The sequence below is a fragment of the Staurois parvus genome, unplaced genomic scaffold (genome assembly GCF_062004578.1).
Source record: "Staurois parvus isolate SC_StPar_1 unplaced genomic scaffold, SC_StPar_1.0 ptg000165l, whole genome shotgun sequence".
Lineage (NCBI taxonomy): Eukaryota > Metazoa > Chordata > Amphibia > Anura > Ranidae > Staurois > Staurois parvus.
Genome location: NW_028317961.1, coordinates 9,833,771 through 9,852,428, shown reverse-complemented (window position 1 = coordinate 9,852,428; position 18,658 = coordinate 9,833,771). Strand labels below are relative to the sequence as shown.

Below are 18,658 nucleotides of genomic sequence, written 5' to 3'. Positions count from 1 at the left end.
TTTCTTCATGTGCAGAGACAAATACTTGGTCAAAGTTGTGTATTTGCACAATGGGGAGGGGTTAATAGATGTGAAGTCCAAATTCCAGTGTAGCCTGCTTGTTTTTAAAACTTGGCTAACACAATGCTGCACTTTCCTGCTAACATGGAAAAACAAAGCACTATTTTAAAGCTGCAGAATTACATTGGAGGGAAATTTGTCCCCAGCAGATCCTACATTGATTCTTTTGATCCTTCTACAGGCAATATCTTCTGTAGAGTACCTGATAGCGACAATGAAGAGGTAAGATCTGAGATCTTTTTGTGTTTGTCTAAGTGACTATTCCATTTCTATAGGAACTATTTGACAACTTGTATATTATGAAAGTTCACTATGCAGTTTTTGTGCTAGGTTTGTTTTTCAGGACAGCAAAACAAAAATAACATTTTTAAATATCCCTCTATGATGGCCCATTGCCTGATTTTGGACTGTGCCTTTTATCAAATGTCAGATGTATTTTCTGACATGGTCAGATTAAAGTTTGGCTGTAGTGTCTACCGAATTTATTAATAAGAATTATTTATTAGGTTGGCATATCTGTTAGGAATATTAAATATTTTATAGTATGAATGCTGAAATCTCGTGTCCCTACTCTACAGCATTTGTATACCTCAAGAAATAGTATCAGCAACTGTTGTTTATATCCACTACAAGAAATATATAAATACAGATATACTTATGAGCAAGTTTTCTACTTGTCAATAAATTGCTTTGTAAATATAGTTGTAATTTATTAACAGTCAGGTTGGGCCCAAAAAAAAAAAAAAAAAATTAAAAATTGGTTGACCCAAGCACCTAGATTTTTCATTTGGGTTATACTGCCACCTACAGGAAGATTGGACACTGACATAAAAAAAAAATAATTGTAGGCCAGCCCAGTGTATGACCTCTCCTACCACCAGCATACCACCTGTTTTCAAAGAACTATGTGGCAATTCAATATGTTCCTGCTTTCCACCTACAGTGACTTTGGTCTCATATAGCTACATGACCATCCAGTCATTGTCCCTTACCTGCAGCTAGCTGTCTAGGTTTTTTTTTTTTTATTTATTTACTGCTTGAGGTCTTTCCTCTTACCATGAGCTTGTGTGTTGCCTATCCACTTTGCTGCTACAACATGTCTAGTTCTAGTTCCTGCTGTACTTGGTACCCCAGCTCACTTTATACTAACAAATTGAGCTTGCAGCTTGCCTCTGATTCTAATTTCCTCAAATCCTTGACTGATGAGCATCCTCTATGGAGTCACAGTCAATTGCTACCACCCCCTGTACTCTGCTTCATTGAACCAGGTAGTTCCTTGTATATCTACAAAGGCTCGGTAACCACTTTTTGGGAACCTGCAGGTCTGCTGGTTAGGATTCTGTTGGACACCATCCAAATACTACTGTGTCTTCACTACCAAGAACAAATGGGAGTCCTTTCTGCAACATGAAAAGTAGTCTGGTTTTTCTGTGTTGGATAATACTGTGAGCATTGGCTTCATGTACACTCTTTTTAGTGACGATTCATGGGCTGCAGTTCATCTTACATGGTAGCCTCTAATTACTGGGGAGAGGTTCCCATACACTCTGCACAGTAGACTAATCTTTTTGAGAAGGATTCCTTGACAGATTCAGAGTCTCTTGAGGCTGGACCTTAGGTTTTTCTATCATTTCGACTTCCAAGCAGGTGCAGACTCTTAGCTATACAGGTAAATGTCCTGTTCTTTGCTGCATGGATGTGGGCCCTTTGTGGGACCTGGTGGGTACAGGAGCATGCCCAGACATGTGGTTAGATATTAGGTAAAGGCAGCATTGCTCTTCAGTGGGGTTCCTCGGGGGTCGCTCTAGAGGTATTTCTCACAATCTGAGGAGCATATTTTCAGCTATCCTCACCTTGTCTGGTCATTTCCAACTTACCACTCTGGTACCGGAGTATACAGTATATCCTTTCCCATGCCTCCCTCTCTGGAGGTGCTTTCTCACATCCTATCGCTTTGGTCATTTCTTTGTGTGACAAAATTCCTGAGCTCTCTGGTGGACTTATTGTCAGGCTGATTCAGTATGCTTCTTAATCAGCCCCATCTAGTGAGACCAGTTGTCTAACCAGCTACTCCTCTAGAAATTAAGCTCCTGAGAAATTGGGAGTGTTAAGACCTAGGGCTTTCCTAATTGACTCACTGATCCTTTTTTTCAGGACCTGTTCTTGTTTAGGTTCCTTCTGGGGAATCCATTTGTTTGAGAGGGTTTTAACCCCATTCCTTGTTGATCACATCAGGTTGTGAGTCCTTTCTTCCCTACGGGGGAATGTTCCCCTGTTTTGGTGGGCTCTCATTGATCAGCTGTACGCTTGATTCAGATTGTAGGGCTACTCCTGTATGAAGTTATTTCTCCTTGGCAGTGATTCTTCTCTTTCTGGCCTTGAACATCATTTTTTCTGGAAGTCCTTCCCTGGATAATTATCTGTTCCCCTTTTTCACTTCAGGGGCTTGTCTTAATTAGATCTCAGATTTGGGCATTGATCCTTCAGGAAGCCCCCACCCCAATCCTGTTTTTCATTGGGCCTGTAGGAGGTAGGTGCTCTGTTGCCCACACCTCAGTTGGACTGATTTAGACATCCCAACAACTTATGAAATCCTGTGGCACTTTTGTACTGATTGTAAAAACTAATTTTGGGTTCATTGAGTAACACAGGTCCCCTCTGTCGTGTTCATGCTTTGCCACAAAACTGAAACATACTGGGAGTGGCATTTGGCAGCATCCGTTCCTCCTGTAGAGGGGTAGTATAACTCATCAGTCTGTGAATTCCTTTGCTTTCCAATGCCCTTCCTGCCCTTCCCAATGAAATCAAGAAATTGATTTTATGGTAAGTATTAAAACCCTAATGTCTTCCTCTAATAAAATCTGTATTTATTGTTTTCATCCCAGATTATGATGTTATGTTTGAATCTAATTTATGTGGTTTATTAGCACTTCAGGTAAAGGAGAAGTATAGCCAAAGTTCTTCTGGCTATACTTCTGAGGTTCACAGGTGTTTGAGCCGACAGCGGGCTAAATTCTGCTGTTGGCTGACGTCATTCAGCCGGTCCAGGCTCTAAAAAGATTCTGACAATATGGTTGGGATCCACTCTGAAACGTGGACTGTCACCTGTCACAGCCTCTCTACAAATCATCTGAGAGCCTGAGCTAGCTACTCCTGCCCCCTCTGCAGACCAGTGCTTCACTGAGCACTGGAGGAGCAGAGAGTTGCTGACTGACATTCACCACTCTCTGCTCAGAGTGGAAGGGGAGAACTGAGCGAACAGTGGTGTTTGATCACTCAGTTCTCACGGCAGAGCTAGCAGTGGACAGATGCAGCATCAGATCGATGCTGTATCCTATTAGCTGAGTAAAATTTTTTTTTTTGTTAAAAGTCTATAACACACTTTAGTGTACTTTGCAAGGTTCTCAATGTGTACTTACTAATCTATGGTATGTTTTTTGCAATGTACAAACTTATTTTTAAAGAAGGGGCAAATGTTTGCTGAATATTTTGATGTGTAATATAGAACTTGTTTTGAATAATCCAATCTATACATTGAGGTTAATTTACTAAAACCGGAGAGTGCAAACTCTGGTGCAGCTCTGCACAGACACCATTCAGTTTCCAGATTTTTTTTTGTCAAAGCTTACTTGAACAAGCTGAAGTTAGAAGCTCATTGGCTACCATGTACAGCTGCACCAGACTATCCGGTTTTAGTACATTAACTCTATATTGATATTAATGTCCCTTTAACCCCTTCATGACCAGGGTGAAAACAAATCTTAAAGGCTAAGTTCACCTTTCGAAAAAAATAATAAGGGCACATTTTTGCTTGCAAAAAATTTGCATTTATTTTTTTTTCTGTAAGTTACCTGCAGAGTGTTGCACCAGCAATCAGCAGAACATGGATGCAATCTCAGGCTCCTGCAGACTAAAGGTAGCTGTCTGCCTGTACCTTGTATGGGCAGGCAGTTACTTGAGAGCAGGAAGATCAATGAACTATGAGACCACTCACCAGCACCCTTGTAGTCTATACATTCACATTAGATTGTGCATGAATGATGTGGCCGTGTGGGCAGAGCTCTGCATGGCCACGCTGTTTTCAAAGGAGGATACCCCACCCGCTGTCATTGGGTGGAGAGGGTGCAAATGCTGAAACATGTTACATGTTCCACTCCTAAAATGGGAGGGAATATGTAACATGTTCCAAAGGTGAACTTTAATACCCAAGCCCAATTTTGCCACTTTGACATGTGTTAGTATAACTGTACATAACATCATAACTGCTTCCTGTAACCAGGTGGATTATACCGTGTTTTTTTTTCTCAGGACAGATTAGGATTTCATTTGGTGGAAAATGTTAATGGATATCGCCTGATTTTTTTTTTTAATTATTAAAGTAAAAGTTGCCTAAAATATTAATCGAGAACCATCTCACGGATACTCTCCTTGCCCGGCCTGTCTGTTTAGGTGGACGGCCATGTCTTGGTAGATTTGCAGTTGTGCCATACTCTTTCCATTTTCAGATGATGGATTGAACAGTTCTCCGTGAGATGTTCAAAGTTTGGGATTTTTTTTATACCCTAACCCTACTGTAAACTTCTCCACAACTTTATCCCTGACCTCTCTGGTGTGTTCCTTGGCCTTCATGATGCTGTTTGTTCACTAATGTTCTCTAACAAACCTCTGAGGGCTTCACAGAACAGCTGTATTTATACTGAGATTAAATTACACACAGGTGGACTCTATTTACTAATTAGGTGACTTCTGAAGGCAATTCGTTCCACTAGATTTTAGTTAGGTGTATCAGAGTAAAGAGGGCTGAATACAAATGCATGCCACATTTTTCAGATATTTATTTGTAAATAATTTTGAAAACCATTTTCCTTCCACTTCACAATTATGTGCCACTTTGTGTTGGTCTATCACAGTGGTCGGCAAGCCGCGGCTCACGAGCCACATGCGGCTCTTTACAAACTTTTATGCGGCTCTTCTGTGTGCCGGGCGCCCGCTCCCCTCCCTCCTCTCGGGCGGCCGCCCCAAAAGTCAGGACTCTGCAGCTAGCCAAGCAATGGGCAAACTACGGAGCGTGGCAAACATTGGCTGTCAGGATGTAGGCGGGGCAGCTTGACGAACTCCTCTCCTCTCACAGTCCGCCCTGAAGACCGAAACGGCGCGGGAACATGGCGAGAGGAACGTGCGGAGCAAAGGTAAGTGAATTGACACTATAGGGGGGATGAATTACTATATGGGGGATGAATTACTATATGGGGGATGAATTACTATATGGGGGATGAATTACTATAGGGGGGATGAATTACTATAGGGGGGATGAATTACTATATGGGGGATGAATTACTATGGAGGATGAATTACTATGGGGGATGAATTACTATATGGGGGATGAATTACTATATGGGGGATGTATTTTCAGTTTTAAAAATGTGGCTCTCAAAATAAATTTCAACCGTGGTTTTGGCGAGATTTGGCTCAGTTGAAAAAAAAGGTTGCCCACCACTGGTCTATCACATAAAATTCCCAGAAAATACATTTACTTTTTTGGTTGTAACATGACAAAATATGGAAAAGGGGCATGAATATCTTTTCAAGGCACTGTATCCTAGAGGAGGAAGAGATACAATGCACTTTTCCTCATTGATAACAGACAAGTCTGAGTGATCATGTGATTGGGATCTCATTCCCCTGGGTCCTGATCGTTAGTTGAGATCTGGTCTCAGTGCTGGGAGTACGTGGTCGAGTGCACTCCCAGCACAAGAATACATAAATGCAGCGCCCAGATTTCAAACCCACTTCTTGGATGCATTATATACACTATATTGCCAAAAGTATTGGGACGCCTGCCTTTACACGCACATGAACTTTTATGGCATCCCAGTCTTAGTCTGTAGGGTTCAATATTTAGTTGGCTTACCCTTTGCAGCTATAACAGCTTCAACTCTTCTGGGAAGGCTGTCCACAATGTTTAGGAGTGTGTCTATGGGAATGTTTGACCATTCTTCCAGAAGCGCATTTGCAAGTTCAGGCACTAATGTCAGACGAGAAGGCCTGGCTCGTAGTCTCCACTCGAATTCATCCCAAAGGTGTTCTATCGGGTTGAGGTCAGGACTCTGTGCAGGCCATTCAAGTTTCTCCATCCCAAAGTCGCTCATCCATTTCTTTATGGACCTTACTTTGTGCACTGGTGTGCAGTCATGTTGGAACAGGAAGGGGTCATCCCGAAACTGTTCCCACAAAGTTGGGAGCATGAAATTGGCCAAAATGTCTTGGTATGCTGATGCCTTAAGAGTTCCCTTCACTGGAACTAATTGGCCAAGCCCAGCCCCTGAAAAACAACCCCCCACCATAATCCCCCCTCCACCAATCTTTACACTTGGCACAATCAAGAGTGTGGAAATTTTTGAAAAAACTACTTGTCCGTAGGAGGTGATTTTAGGAATGTCGGGGACTTACAAACAAAAGGGGTTAGCAGGGAGGGGAGAGACCTTGCAGTGTAATGAGCACCGATTGGCTGCTTGTCAGGGAAGGGGAATGTCCGGCTTATCCTTTATCCCTTTCGCTGCAAGAGCCGTTTTTTGAGTTTTTTGCATGTTTAAAAAATTCTTTTAAGCCTGAAGATTACATAAAACCCCCAAACATTATATATTTTCCGAAAGCAGACACCCTAGAGAATAAAATAGTGGTAGTTCCAATTTTTTATGTTGCATGATATTACAGCAAAATGTCAGTAAAATATATAAGTAAGTTAACTTTAGGGCACAAAAAAGCAATAAATTACAATTTGTTTTGTAAAATATAAAAAGATGACGTTTCACCGAGTAAACAGATATCCAACATGTCAAACCTTACATTTGTGGACACTCGTGAAATGGCGACAAACTTTATAGTACCTTATATTTTCTATAAGCGATACTTTTTAAGCCCTTTATAGGTCATCAGTATAATGTTTTAGAGGAGGTCCCATGCTAGAATTATTGGTCTCATCCTAACGTGCGTGGTGATATGGAACATGTGTATCGCAATTGACATTTTCATGTGTAGGCGTCCCAGCATGTGCTTTTACGTTTGTATGTGTGTATATGTGGGGGTCTCGATTTTTTTTTTTCTTTGGGGGGGGGGGATGTTATGTGTTTTGGTGTAACTTTAATTTTTTTTTACTTTTTTTTTCATCAAAGTCCCCTATGTGATGATTTTTTGATGATTTTTTGTGACAGGTTTTCTTTATTGCGACATCCAGGTTATTAAAGACCCTGCATGTCTCCCCTCTGCTCCACTGAATGTAATGCAGTGCACATCGCACTGTATTACATTCTTTCCCGACCTTCGTGGCCGGGAATCTGTCAACGGGGACTCAGAAGTGACATCATAACATCATTTCTGGGTCAGGACACGAAGGGGAGGGGAGCGGACATGTCCTCCCTCCCCTCGAGCTGATGGTGGTGAGCCTGTCCCGGGCCCGCAGATGGGCAAGCGGAGCCCAGGAGGTCTCAAGCGGGGGGGGGGTTCACAGTGGGGAGAGGCTGGCACTGTGTGGAAGCAATCGGCGGCAACCCTGCCACCCGAATGCTTCCACCTGGCAGGTGAGCCCTGCTGCTTGCACACAGCAGGGCTAAGGGTTAAACAAAACTACCTTCCCAGTGCTCGGAACTACAGGTCTTGGGCGTCGGGTGATATGAATTCAACATCCCTGCACGATGCAGTCAGGCAAGTACCGTTCTCCTGGCAACTGCCAAACCCAGACACGTCCATCGGATTGCCAGACAGAGAAACATGATTTGTCTCTGCTGCTCTAGAGTCCAGTGGGGACGTGCTTTACACCACTGTATCAGACATTTTGCATTGCACTTGGTTATGTAAGGCTTGGATGCAGCTGCTCAGCAATGGAAACACATTCCATTAAGCTCTTAATGCATTGTTGTGCTAATCTGAAGGCCACATGAAATTTGGAGATCTATAGCTATTGAGTGTGCAGACAGTTGGCTACTTCTACGCACTGTGCGCTTCAGCATGCTCTGAATCCGCTCTGTCATTTTACGTGGTGTACCACTTCGTGGCTGAGTTCACGCTGTTGTTCCCAGTTGCTTCCACTTTGTTATAATACCACTAACAGTTATCTGTGGAATATTGGACTTATTGCAAAGGTGGCAACATATCCTGGAACCACGCATTAAGTCACTGAGCTCCTGAGAGCGACCCATTCTTTCACAAATGTTTGTAGAAGCAGTCTGCATGCCTAGGTGCTTGATTTTATACACCTATGGTCACAGAGGTGATTGGAACACCTGAATCCAGTGATTTGGAGGGATGTCCCAATACTTTTGGCAACATAGTGTATGTGTTATACAGTCGTGTAAATATATGCAAAATAAGAAAAACCACATACATGATGCAGTCTTATCACTAGCCTTAGCAGTTTTTGTTTTGATTTCTGAATCCCCCTTTTGTCCAATGTTAATCCTGCCAGTACATCTTTTTTTTTTTTTTTTTTTTTTTATCAGTTTGTCACTTTTGTAACCTTTGTCCATTAAATATCTATGTTGGACAGAGCAGAGAAGGGTTATTACCGCCTAGAAAACGCAGCAGAAATTGAAAGGAAATTTCTCCAAAGTGAACAGAGTCCATTTTAGTCAGGTATGATTTCCTCTCATCTCCAGTTGCAGTGCAAACTCTAAAGTTTCAGAATTCCTATCACTTTTTGGCTAGAGACCGTGGTCACCAAGACACATAGAGGATGATTCACCCTAGTTGGGACACAGACACGAAAAAAACCCCAAAAAAACTGACCGGGGTTCCAACCTTTCCGCACTCCAATCAAAACTAAAAAAGAAAAAAAAATTGTCTTTTACATAACACTTTAATGTCCATTAAAAATGACCTGTCCATCTAGGATTACCCTGTCCACAAAGGGACAATGCTGCTGCATTACTTCACCGCAGAATGGACACCATTGTCACCCTATTACAGGAAGTGGAAAATAACAGATCTATTGGCAGGATCAACAGTAATAAACCTGTGATACTGGTTTAATTGGATAAACATGAAATGCTGTATATGCAAACTTCAGAAAATCATTTTTTCTGTTTTTCCCATACTCAGACTTATTTTAGAAATATTTAAATAAAGCAGCACTGGAAAAGTACAAATTTCATGTTTAGATATTAACGTTTTCTCTTTCAAGGTCAATGCTGCAGTCCATGCTGCCAAAGCTGCGTTTCCCATTTGGTCGTCTTTGAGCCCTCAAGACAGATCTGCAATTATGAATAAGCTAGCGGACCTGATCGAGAGACGCATGGATGAGTTTGCACAAGCAGAATCAAAAGACCAAGGTGACCTGAATGATTTTAGTAAATGGCCCTCTATACTGCTCATTCTGCTCTGTCAATTGGAATTGATACTTACATATAGAAACCAATGGTAATGAAGCACATACAGTACATGCTGCCCAAATTCAATCTTAAATGCAATAAAAGTGGTTGTAAAGCGTGCATGAAGGTAAAAAAAATAAACCTTTTGCATGCAGCTCCCCCAGCCCCTCTAATACCTGAGCCCAATCTCGATGCGGCGATGTGCATGAGAACAGCAGCTCTCTCGCTCCTTGCTGGCTTAGAGACAGTGGAGGGGGCACTTAGACACAGTCGGCTCAGGTGCAAGCACACACGAGTGCCCCCACAGCACAAGGCTTGCTATGAGGGCACTCGGCAGGTGGGAGGACCCAAGAAGAGCAGAATCAGAGCTGCTGTGTGCAAAACCATTGCACAGAGCAGGTAAGTATGACATGTTTGTTATTAAAAAGAAAAAAATCGAACCTTTAGAATTACTAAGAGACTGCATTGTTATTACATAAACACTGCAAAGTTATTTTTTTTCCCAGTGTAATAAAACAAATCTGTTGAGCATAGATTATAATGAAGGTAGTGAGTCATTGAAACCTGTGCTGAGCTGATGTTGGGTATATGAGGAAGAGATAAGGTCATTTTTAAACGGGGAAAACTGCAGCATCTATAATTTACTTACCTAGCCTTACCCTGCAGCGTATGCTTTCCAGTAGGGAGTGCACATGTATACAAACTGTAACACAATTAGTATAAGAACTGTCCACCACCACTTGAGTCTATGACACAGCAGCCACAAAGGATATATACCAACCACAAGAAAGGATTAATGTACTGCTTCAGCATTGAAGAAATTCACATGCATGTAAAAATGCATGCATTTTGATTTATTAAAACAGACTGGAGGCCCTCCAGCTGTTGCAAAACTACAAGTCCCATCATGCCTCTGCCTTTGGGAGTCATGCTTGTAATTGTCAATCGTGCAATGCCTCATGGGACTTGTAGTTTGGCAACAGCTGGAGGGCCGCCAGTTTGACACCTGTGTATTAAAGGATACGTTCATCTTTTGGCTGGTAATAGTAAACATATGGATGTTGTATGTGCCTTGTGTATTTAACTGTTTGCCTAGAGTTCCACACCACCAATTTTCCAGCACAGGCTAGGAAATGTTCTTTAAAGGATAAGTTCACCTTTTAGGCTGGAACATGTAACATGTTCCCATAGCTGTAGCCACCATGCCCGCCCCCCCTTCCTCTGACAGATAATATGGGGAGAAGTTTCCCGTACTATCTGTCAAATGAGGGGCTCCGCCCACACGGCCATGACATTCATTCACGGGCTTATGTGAATGAATGAACTGCAAGTCCCAGTAGGCTTAGCGGCTGTCTGCTTGTAGTTTTCAATGAACTACCCCGGCGCTTCACAGTTCATTGATGCTTCCAGTCAGTATATCTGCTTGCTCATACATCCCATACGACAATCAAATATTCTGACAGGTCTGCAGGAGACCTGCATGGCATCAGCGATCTACTGATAGCTGGTGCAATGCTTTCCATGCTCCTGCAGACAAAAATAATAAATGCACATTTTAATTACCTACAAAAAAATGTGCATTTATTATTTTTGTTCAAATGGTGAACTTATCCTTTAACTGTGTTTTACACGCATTTATTTTGGTACACTCTTGCAAGAGATTTAATACACCCACCTATAAGCACCTACAGCTTTTAACGTTTAACCACTTGTCTACTGGGCACTTTTAACCGCCTTCCTGCCAAGGCCAATTGTCAGCTTTCGGTGCTGTCGCACTTTTAATGACAATTGCGCAGTCATGCAACACTGTACCCAAACAAACTTTTTATAATTTTTTTTTAAACATTTTTTTCTTTTGGTGGTATTTAATCACCATTGGGTGTTTTATTTCTTGCTAAACAAACTAAAAAAGACTGAAAATTAAAAAAAAAAGATTTTGTTTCTTTGTTTCTGTTATAAAATTTTGTAAATAAGTACTTTCTCCTTCACTGATGTGTGTTAATGAGGCTGCAGTGATGGTCACTGATAGGCTGCACTGATGAGGTGGCACTGGTAGATGGTACTGATGGGCATTGACAGGCATCACTTGTGGGCATTGACAGGCATCACTGATGGGCACTGATAGGCAGCACTGACTGGAACTGTTAGGCGGCACTGACTGGCACTGATGGTTGGCACTGACTGGCACTGATAGTTGGCACTGGAAGGCAGCTCTGATGGGCACTGATATGTGGCATTGATGTGCACTGGCAGGCACTGGTTTGTGGCATTGATGTGCACTGGCAGGCACTGGTATGTGGCATTGATGGGCACTGATGGGGCTACACTGATCATCAGTGCCCTGATGATCAATGTAGATGTCCCCTCTGAGGAATGCTGCTTACTGGCTCTCCTCTCCTCAAGAGCTGTCAGCGTGAGGAGAGGACTGCTGGTAACTGGCATTTCCTTGTTTACATGCGACCAGTTGTGATTGGACACATGACAGAGTTGATCACATGACAGAGCTGACGTCATCGACTTTACAGTGATTGCTGATCCGCTGTGTCCCAGGGACAGAGCACACCACCGATCGCTACCACAGATCACTGATGCTGTGCAGGTCTCCTGCAGATCTGTCAGTATATCTGCTTGATGAAAGCAGATATTCTGACAGATTCAATGAACTACCATGGTGCTCCACAGTGCCATGGTACTTCATTGGGATCTACAAGCTGACAGCTGCTAAGGCTATAGGGACTTGTAGTTTCTCATTCACAGAGGGGTGACGTGGCTAGGCGGGCGGAGTGGTTTGGGGGGTAGAAGATCCCCTGCTAGCTGTTAAAGCGGGGGGATTGGCGGGGAGCAGAGGCCGGTGCTTTCGTAACATTTTATATGTTACACCCTGAATATGGGTGTAACATGTTATGAAAGGTGAACCTATCCTTGAAACTCTCCTTCTCACTCCCCCACTGCAATGAAGGGAAAAGCTGTCTATCTGGATGGAGCTGAATGGATGGCTAAGCACCCCCCCCCCCTTCGTGCCAACCCATGCGACTGTACACAGGAAAAACCCAGGTTCACTGCAAAGTGACAATCAAACATTTACCTATTCTGAACATAAAGTGGAACTTTACCCATAACAACTTGGTAAAAAAATAATGTTTCTTTAGCATCGAATGTACTTTCCACATTAAGGCTCCATGCATACTAGCATTTTTTTAAAATGCTGGATAAAAAACGCTGGTAATAGTGTTTTTGTAGCATTTTAGGAGTGCTAGTGTGCATGGAGCCGAATAATTATGCTACCGAAATTGTGTGCTGTAAATGACCTCCAGCATTGTTCAGGTTTCTTCTTGCTGGAGGCTGCCATTTTACTGAAGCCCAGAGCCTGTGAGCAGCAGTAAATCTTTAGATTGTCAGCAGATCAGCCTCTACATTTTTGGCACAGTGCTGAAAAAAAGAAAGCAACAGAGCAGGTGCAGAGCAGGGTGAGACAGTGTATTACTGGATATTAAACAGTATAGGCACTTATTTTTAAGGCTTTAGATATACCTGCAAAAGGGGCCAGTCTGAAGTGATCTAGCAGGACTTAATTTTATGACCAAAGTTCCACTGTAAAACAAGGTAATGATGACCACTGGAGCTGCTGGCGCGTGGAGCAATTCATCCTTAAAATTTTTAACAAAGGCCCTCTGGTCAATTGTAGTTATATCTCACTTTGTTCTCCCAGCAGTGAACTTTGAACCGCCTCCCGCCCGCCATATAAGGAAATAACGGACAGATGGGAGCTCTCTTGTTCTGGGAGGACGTCATATGACATCCTTCCACTCTAGCTGCGCATGTGTGCCCATCACTGGTGTGCTGGGTTCCTGGAACACAGCGGATCACTGATCGCGGTAAAGACCCGATGACACAGGCTCTATCATGTGATGAACTGTGTCCAATCACAGCTGATCACATGTAAATAGGAAATGCTGGTTATTGGTTCTCCTTTCCTGACAGCAAGTGAGGAGAGGAAAGCTGCCCTGATCATCAGTGCAGCCCTATCAGTGCTTAATTTCGGTGCCCATCAATGCCACATACCAGTGCACATCAATGCCACATATCAGTGCACATCAATGCCACATATCAGTGCACATCAATGCCACATATCAGTGCCCATCAGAGCTGCCTTTCAGAGCCAACTATTGGTGGCAATCAGTGCTGCCTATCAGTGCCATATATGAGTGCGGCCTTTCAGTGCCCATGAATGTCACATATCAGTGTACATCAATGCCACATATCAGTGTCCATTAGAACTGCCTTTCAGTGCCATCAGTGATGCCTGTCAATGCCCATCAGTTCCACCTATCAGTGCCGATTAGTGCCACCTATCAGTGCCCATCAGTGATGCCTGTTAGTACCCATCAGTGCCATCTTTCAGTGCCCATCAGTGCAGTCTCATTAGCACACATCAATGAAGGAGAAAAATTACTTATTTACAAAATTTTATAACAGAAACTAAGAAAACATTTTTTTTTTAATTTTCTGTCTTTTTTAGTTTGTTTAGCAAAACAATAAAAAATCTCAGTAGTGATTAAATACCACCAAAAGAAAGCTCTATCTGTCTCAAAAAAATTATAAAAATTTTTGTTTTGGTACAGTGTTGCATGACTGCGCAATTGTCATTCAAAGTGCAACAACACTGAAAGCTGGCCTGGGCAGGAAGGGAGTAAAAATGTCCAGTAGGCAAGTGGTTAATAAAAAAAGATGCACCTGCTCTTTACATTGGAAGTCTGTTGATTCATTGCCAAGTCCATCTTGACCAGAGGAGCTTTGTTTTGAACTTGAAGGATGAATTGCACCATAGTGACTGCAACTAGAAATGTCGGTGAGGGCTCGTTTCAAAGCTAAATATTTAAAACTGTATTAGGCCTCATACATACAGGCATACCTATCTGTACACCTGTACAAAAGGCCATTTTTGACTACACAGAATGAACAGGTGTTTTGTTCCATTCATGTTTATTGAGACACAGCAGCTGCATGGATACGCTGCTGGTCCCAATTTGACAGCTGTATGGGTGCTTGTCCCTGAATGCACATTGTCTGCATTCAGGGCACCCTCACTTCCTGTGACAGACCAAGCTTTCTGGCAAAAGTGGCAGGGAAAGGAATGAGACAAACCATTTAAAACTGAGTGGGGTGTTTATGAAAGCGTGTCGCATGTTTTCCATGCTTTTTAAAAATGTGTGCAAAATCACGCAATTTTGTGCACATGTGCGAAATTCTAAATGCAGGGTAAATCTGCTAGTGCATATAACACTACGCTCCCCATACAACTCCATCAGTAGTGATGCCAGCGGCAATATATTACATTTTTGTTTTGTTACTATGCCAACTCAACATTGCTGAGGCTGCTCGCTGCCTACTGCTCCATCACCACTTATACTGGCACCATCGGTACTTGGGGGGGAAGGGGGTCTAGAGAAGTGCAGCCCACCCCAGCAGCCTTCTGGATCTGGATGGCCTTGCTCCTGGCTAGCTTTCACTCAGTCTGAGCAGGAGTCTCTCCTGGTCTGTTCTAGGCACAAACTAATGGTGTCCATACACGATAATCGATTTCTATTCCGATCAATCTCTCCTGATAGGAATAATTGATCTACAGTTGAAAAACTATTTGATCGATAGGACACATGCAGGGAAGTCATCTTTGATTTGGAAGATATGATCTCCTAGATTGTAAGCTCCAAGCTCCTAACCTTCTTGTATTGAACTGTATTGTTGCTGTATTGTCTTCCGTTATATTGTAAAGCACTGAGCAAACTGTTGACACTATATAAATCCTGTATAATAATGATAATCGATTGCATCTCTATTTTCACCATGCAATTTGTAAGACTGAAGTTCCTTTTAGGAAGCAAGCCTACTGTATACAACCTAGAAGCAACCTACTCTTTGTAAGCTCGGCACGTCTGCTACACCACTTTGTGTTTGATGTTGATAAGTGCCTAGTTGTTAAAATTGATTCTGGAAGAAAGACAATCAAAATTTTGACTGCTTTATGGTTATAACTTATATAGTAAGTAAAAAACATCTATACATATCCTATACAAATCATCATGTGCATTGCATTCAAAAAAAAGTTTTTTTAAATAAATAATAAGATTCATAAAAAAAAATTGTGTCAAACTTGCAAATGGTACAAAAAAATCAATATTAATAGATTGCACCAATGTATATTCGTTGATGTATGTCTAATTCCTCATCACAGTGATAGTTCATATAAACTCCATGAAACTTTCCATCCTAAATGCATTCCGCTCCTGATGATGACATGTTGAAATGCGTAGAGTGGGGCTTCATTGGAGTGACATCATCCTGCACAGCCTGTCCACTTTCAGCTGGAGTTGACAGTGCTAGACAGTACTATGGCTATGTGTAGGAGGTGAGAGTGTGTGGAAATAACCACAGACCTGTTGGAACATACAACCCCTGGCAAAAAGTATGGAATCACAACTTTTGGAAAATGTTCATTCAATTGTTTGTGTACAAAAAAATAAATCACAGACATGCCTCAACATTATTTTCATTTAACATTCCAACCTTCTGGCTTTAAGAAACACATAAAAAAAGAAAGAAACTGTAGTCAGTTGCAACTATTTTTGCAGATCAAGCAGAGGAAAAAAATATGGAATCACTCAATTTTGAGGAAAATATTATGGAATCACCATGTACTTTGCAGTTCTAAAACGAACATCTGCATCAGAGACCGCCCCTTGAAGACGTCATTCATGACGAAACTAGTAGGGCTTGGCTTGCTGGATGCTGACGTCTGTGGAGAGGATTAAGTCACGAGCGCTGTAGTGAGTGTGCGGGGAACAGGAGACTGTTATACCATTTGCTGTTTTATGCTGTTATACTGGTGTCGGTGAAGACACCCTTTTTGTGAGTGTAAATCTTTATTAAATTGTTTGGTTACTTTTATAAAAAAACTGGCTGCAGCATGATTTTCTCTTTCATTCCCAAACATGACCTCGGTGGAGAGATATAAAAAGAGAGTGATATAATGCTCCTGGAACCATTATATTGAGTGGTGGATACCTACCTTATGGATGAATGTGTAGCTATTGATCATCACACCTGAGAAGTTGATTTATTGCATCTGCTCCCAGAGCAAAAAGCGTTTTTTGCTGATCTAGAGATTGATCAGCATGGAGCTCTGGTGAGTTACCCAACTTTACTTTGGTGATGGATTTTGGCACAATTTCTTTAGCACCTGAATTTGAAAAGGATTTGTTTGGACATTTGAAGAAATTCAGAATTGGACAATTTTTATATTCACAAATTTAATTATTTAAATTATTTATGCACTAAAAAATAGTTTTGCACATAATTTTGATATTTCTTTATATTAATTGAGAATAGATATATCTTTTGCACTAATGTTTCTACACTAAATTAGGAATAGTTTGTGGTTTTAGCGCATTCCTTTATTTAAGTTATAGCACTAAGAAATTTATTTGGTTTCTTTGAGGTGGAATTGCTGCTTTAAAGTATTAAGGGTGTGGTGCTTTTATTACAGTTGTGATCTGCATCAGATTACATCTGCTAATTAATCTGTAGCTGCTTACTTTGGTGAGCTGTTGCACCAAGCTGATTGGCATGAATCATGGCTCCAACGTGAGAGATGTCAGTTAGGTAAATCAACACGGAATGCTGCAAAAGATGTTGGTTGTTCCTAGCCAGCTGTGTCTAAAATCTGGACCCGAGTACACATCAAATGGGAAGCTTGTAAAAGGGAAGCGTACTGGTAGACTATGGAAGACATCAAAGCGTAAAGATAGAAAACTTACAGCAATAAGCCTTGAAAACAGAAAATGCACAACAAAACAAATGAGGAACACATGGGCAGAAACTGGAGTCAATATCTGTGACCAAACTGTAAAACATGGCCTAAAGGAAATGGGATGTACATATAGAAAGGCCAAACTAAAACCATCATTAACATCTAAACAGAAAAAAACAAGGTTACAGTGGGCTAAAGAAAAGCAATCATGGACTGTGTATGAAATTGATATTCAGTGATGAATCACGAATCTGCATTGATCAGGGTGATGATGCTGGAGTTTTTGTTTGGTGCCATTCCAATGAAATTAATAAAGACGACTACCTGAAGAAAACATGCAAATTTCCAGTCATTGATGATATGGGGTTGCATGTTAGAAAAAGGTATAGGGAAGATGACAGTCATTAAATCTTCAATAAATGCACATGTTTATATTGAGATTTTGGACACTTTTCTTGCATCAATTAAAAGGATGTTTGGTGATGATGACATCATTTTCAAGCATGATAATGCATCTTGCCATAGGGCAAAAGCCATGAAAACTTTCCTTCAAGAAAGACATACACTATATTGCCAAACGTATTGGGACATCCCTCCAAATCATTGGATTCAGGTGTTCCAATCACCTCCATGGCCACAGGTGTATAAAATCAACTACCTAGGCATGCAGATTGCTTCTACAAACATTTGTGAAAGAATAGGTCGCTCTCAGGAGCTCAGTGAATTCAAGCGTGGTACCGTGATAGGTTTCCACCTGTGCAATAAGTCCATCTGTGAAATTTCCTTGCTACTAAATATTCCACAGTCAACTGTTAGTGGTATTATAACAGGACATACAGTTGTGTTCAAAATAATAGCAGTCAGACATCACTAACCTGATCAATCACTGTTTTTGGTAGAAATGGCAGCACAGTGGCTAAATGGTTAGCACTTCCGCCTGGCAGTACTAGGGTCGTGGGTTTGTATCCCAACCACGGCACCACCTGCCTGGAGTTCTCCCTGTGCCTGTGTGGGTTTCTTTCGGGTACTCCGGTTTCCTCCCACACTCCAAAGACATGCTGGTAGGTGAATTGGCTCCTGTCTAAATTGTCCCTAGTATGTGTATGTATGAATGTGAGTTAGAGACCATAGATTGTACGCCCCTTGAGGGATAGGGACTGATGTGAATGTACAATATATATCTAAAGCACTGCGTAAATGGACAGCGCTATATAAGTACCTGAAATAAATAAATGATATTTCTACATGGCAAATAATTTACTAGCAGGTGTAGTAGAGTAATAGAAATCCAACAGACCCAACAGTCATGACATGCATGCTGCTGATTCTGTGTAATTGAATCGCTAATTGAAAGGGGCATGTTCAAAATAATAGCAGTGTGGAGTTCTATTAGTGAGGTCATTCATTCTTTGAAAAACAGGTGGCAATC

The 18,658-nt window shown here is 41.7% G+C and overlaps 1 protein-coding gene across 1 annotated transcript in view; it reads left to right on the top strand.

Annotated features, from left to right (window-relative positions):
- ALDH8A1 (aldehyde dehydrogenase 8 family member A1) overlaps positions 1–18,658 on the top strand; it is a 53,809-nt gene continuing 35,151 nt past the window's right edge. The window contains exons 1-2 of the mRNA XM_089676198.1: positions 1–282; positions 9,236–9,383. Coding sequence (XP_089532324.1) covers positions 124–282; positions 9,236–9,383 — 307 coding nt within the window. The 5' untranslated portion in view covers positions 1–123. The remainder of the gene's footprint in view (positions 283–9,235; positions 9,384–18,658) is intronic.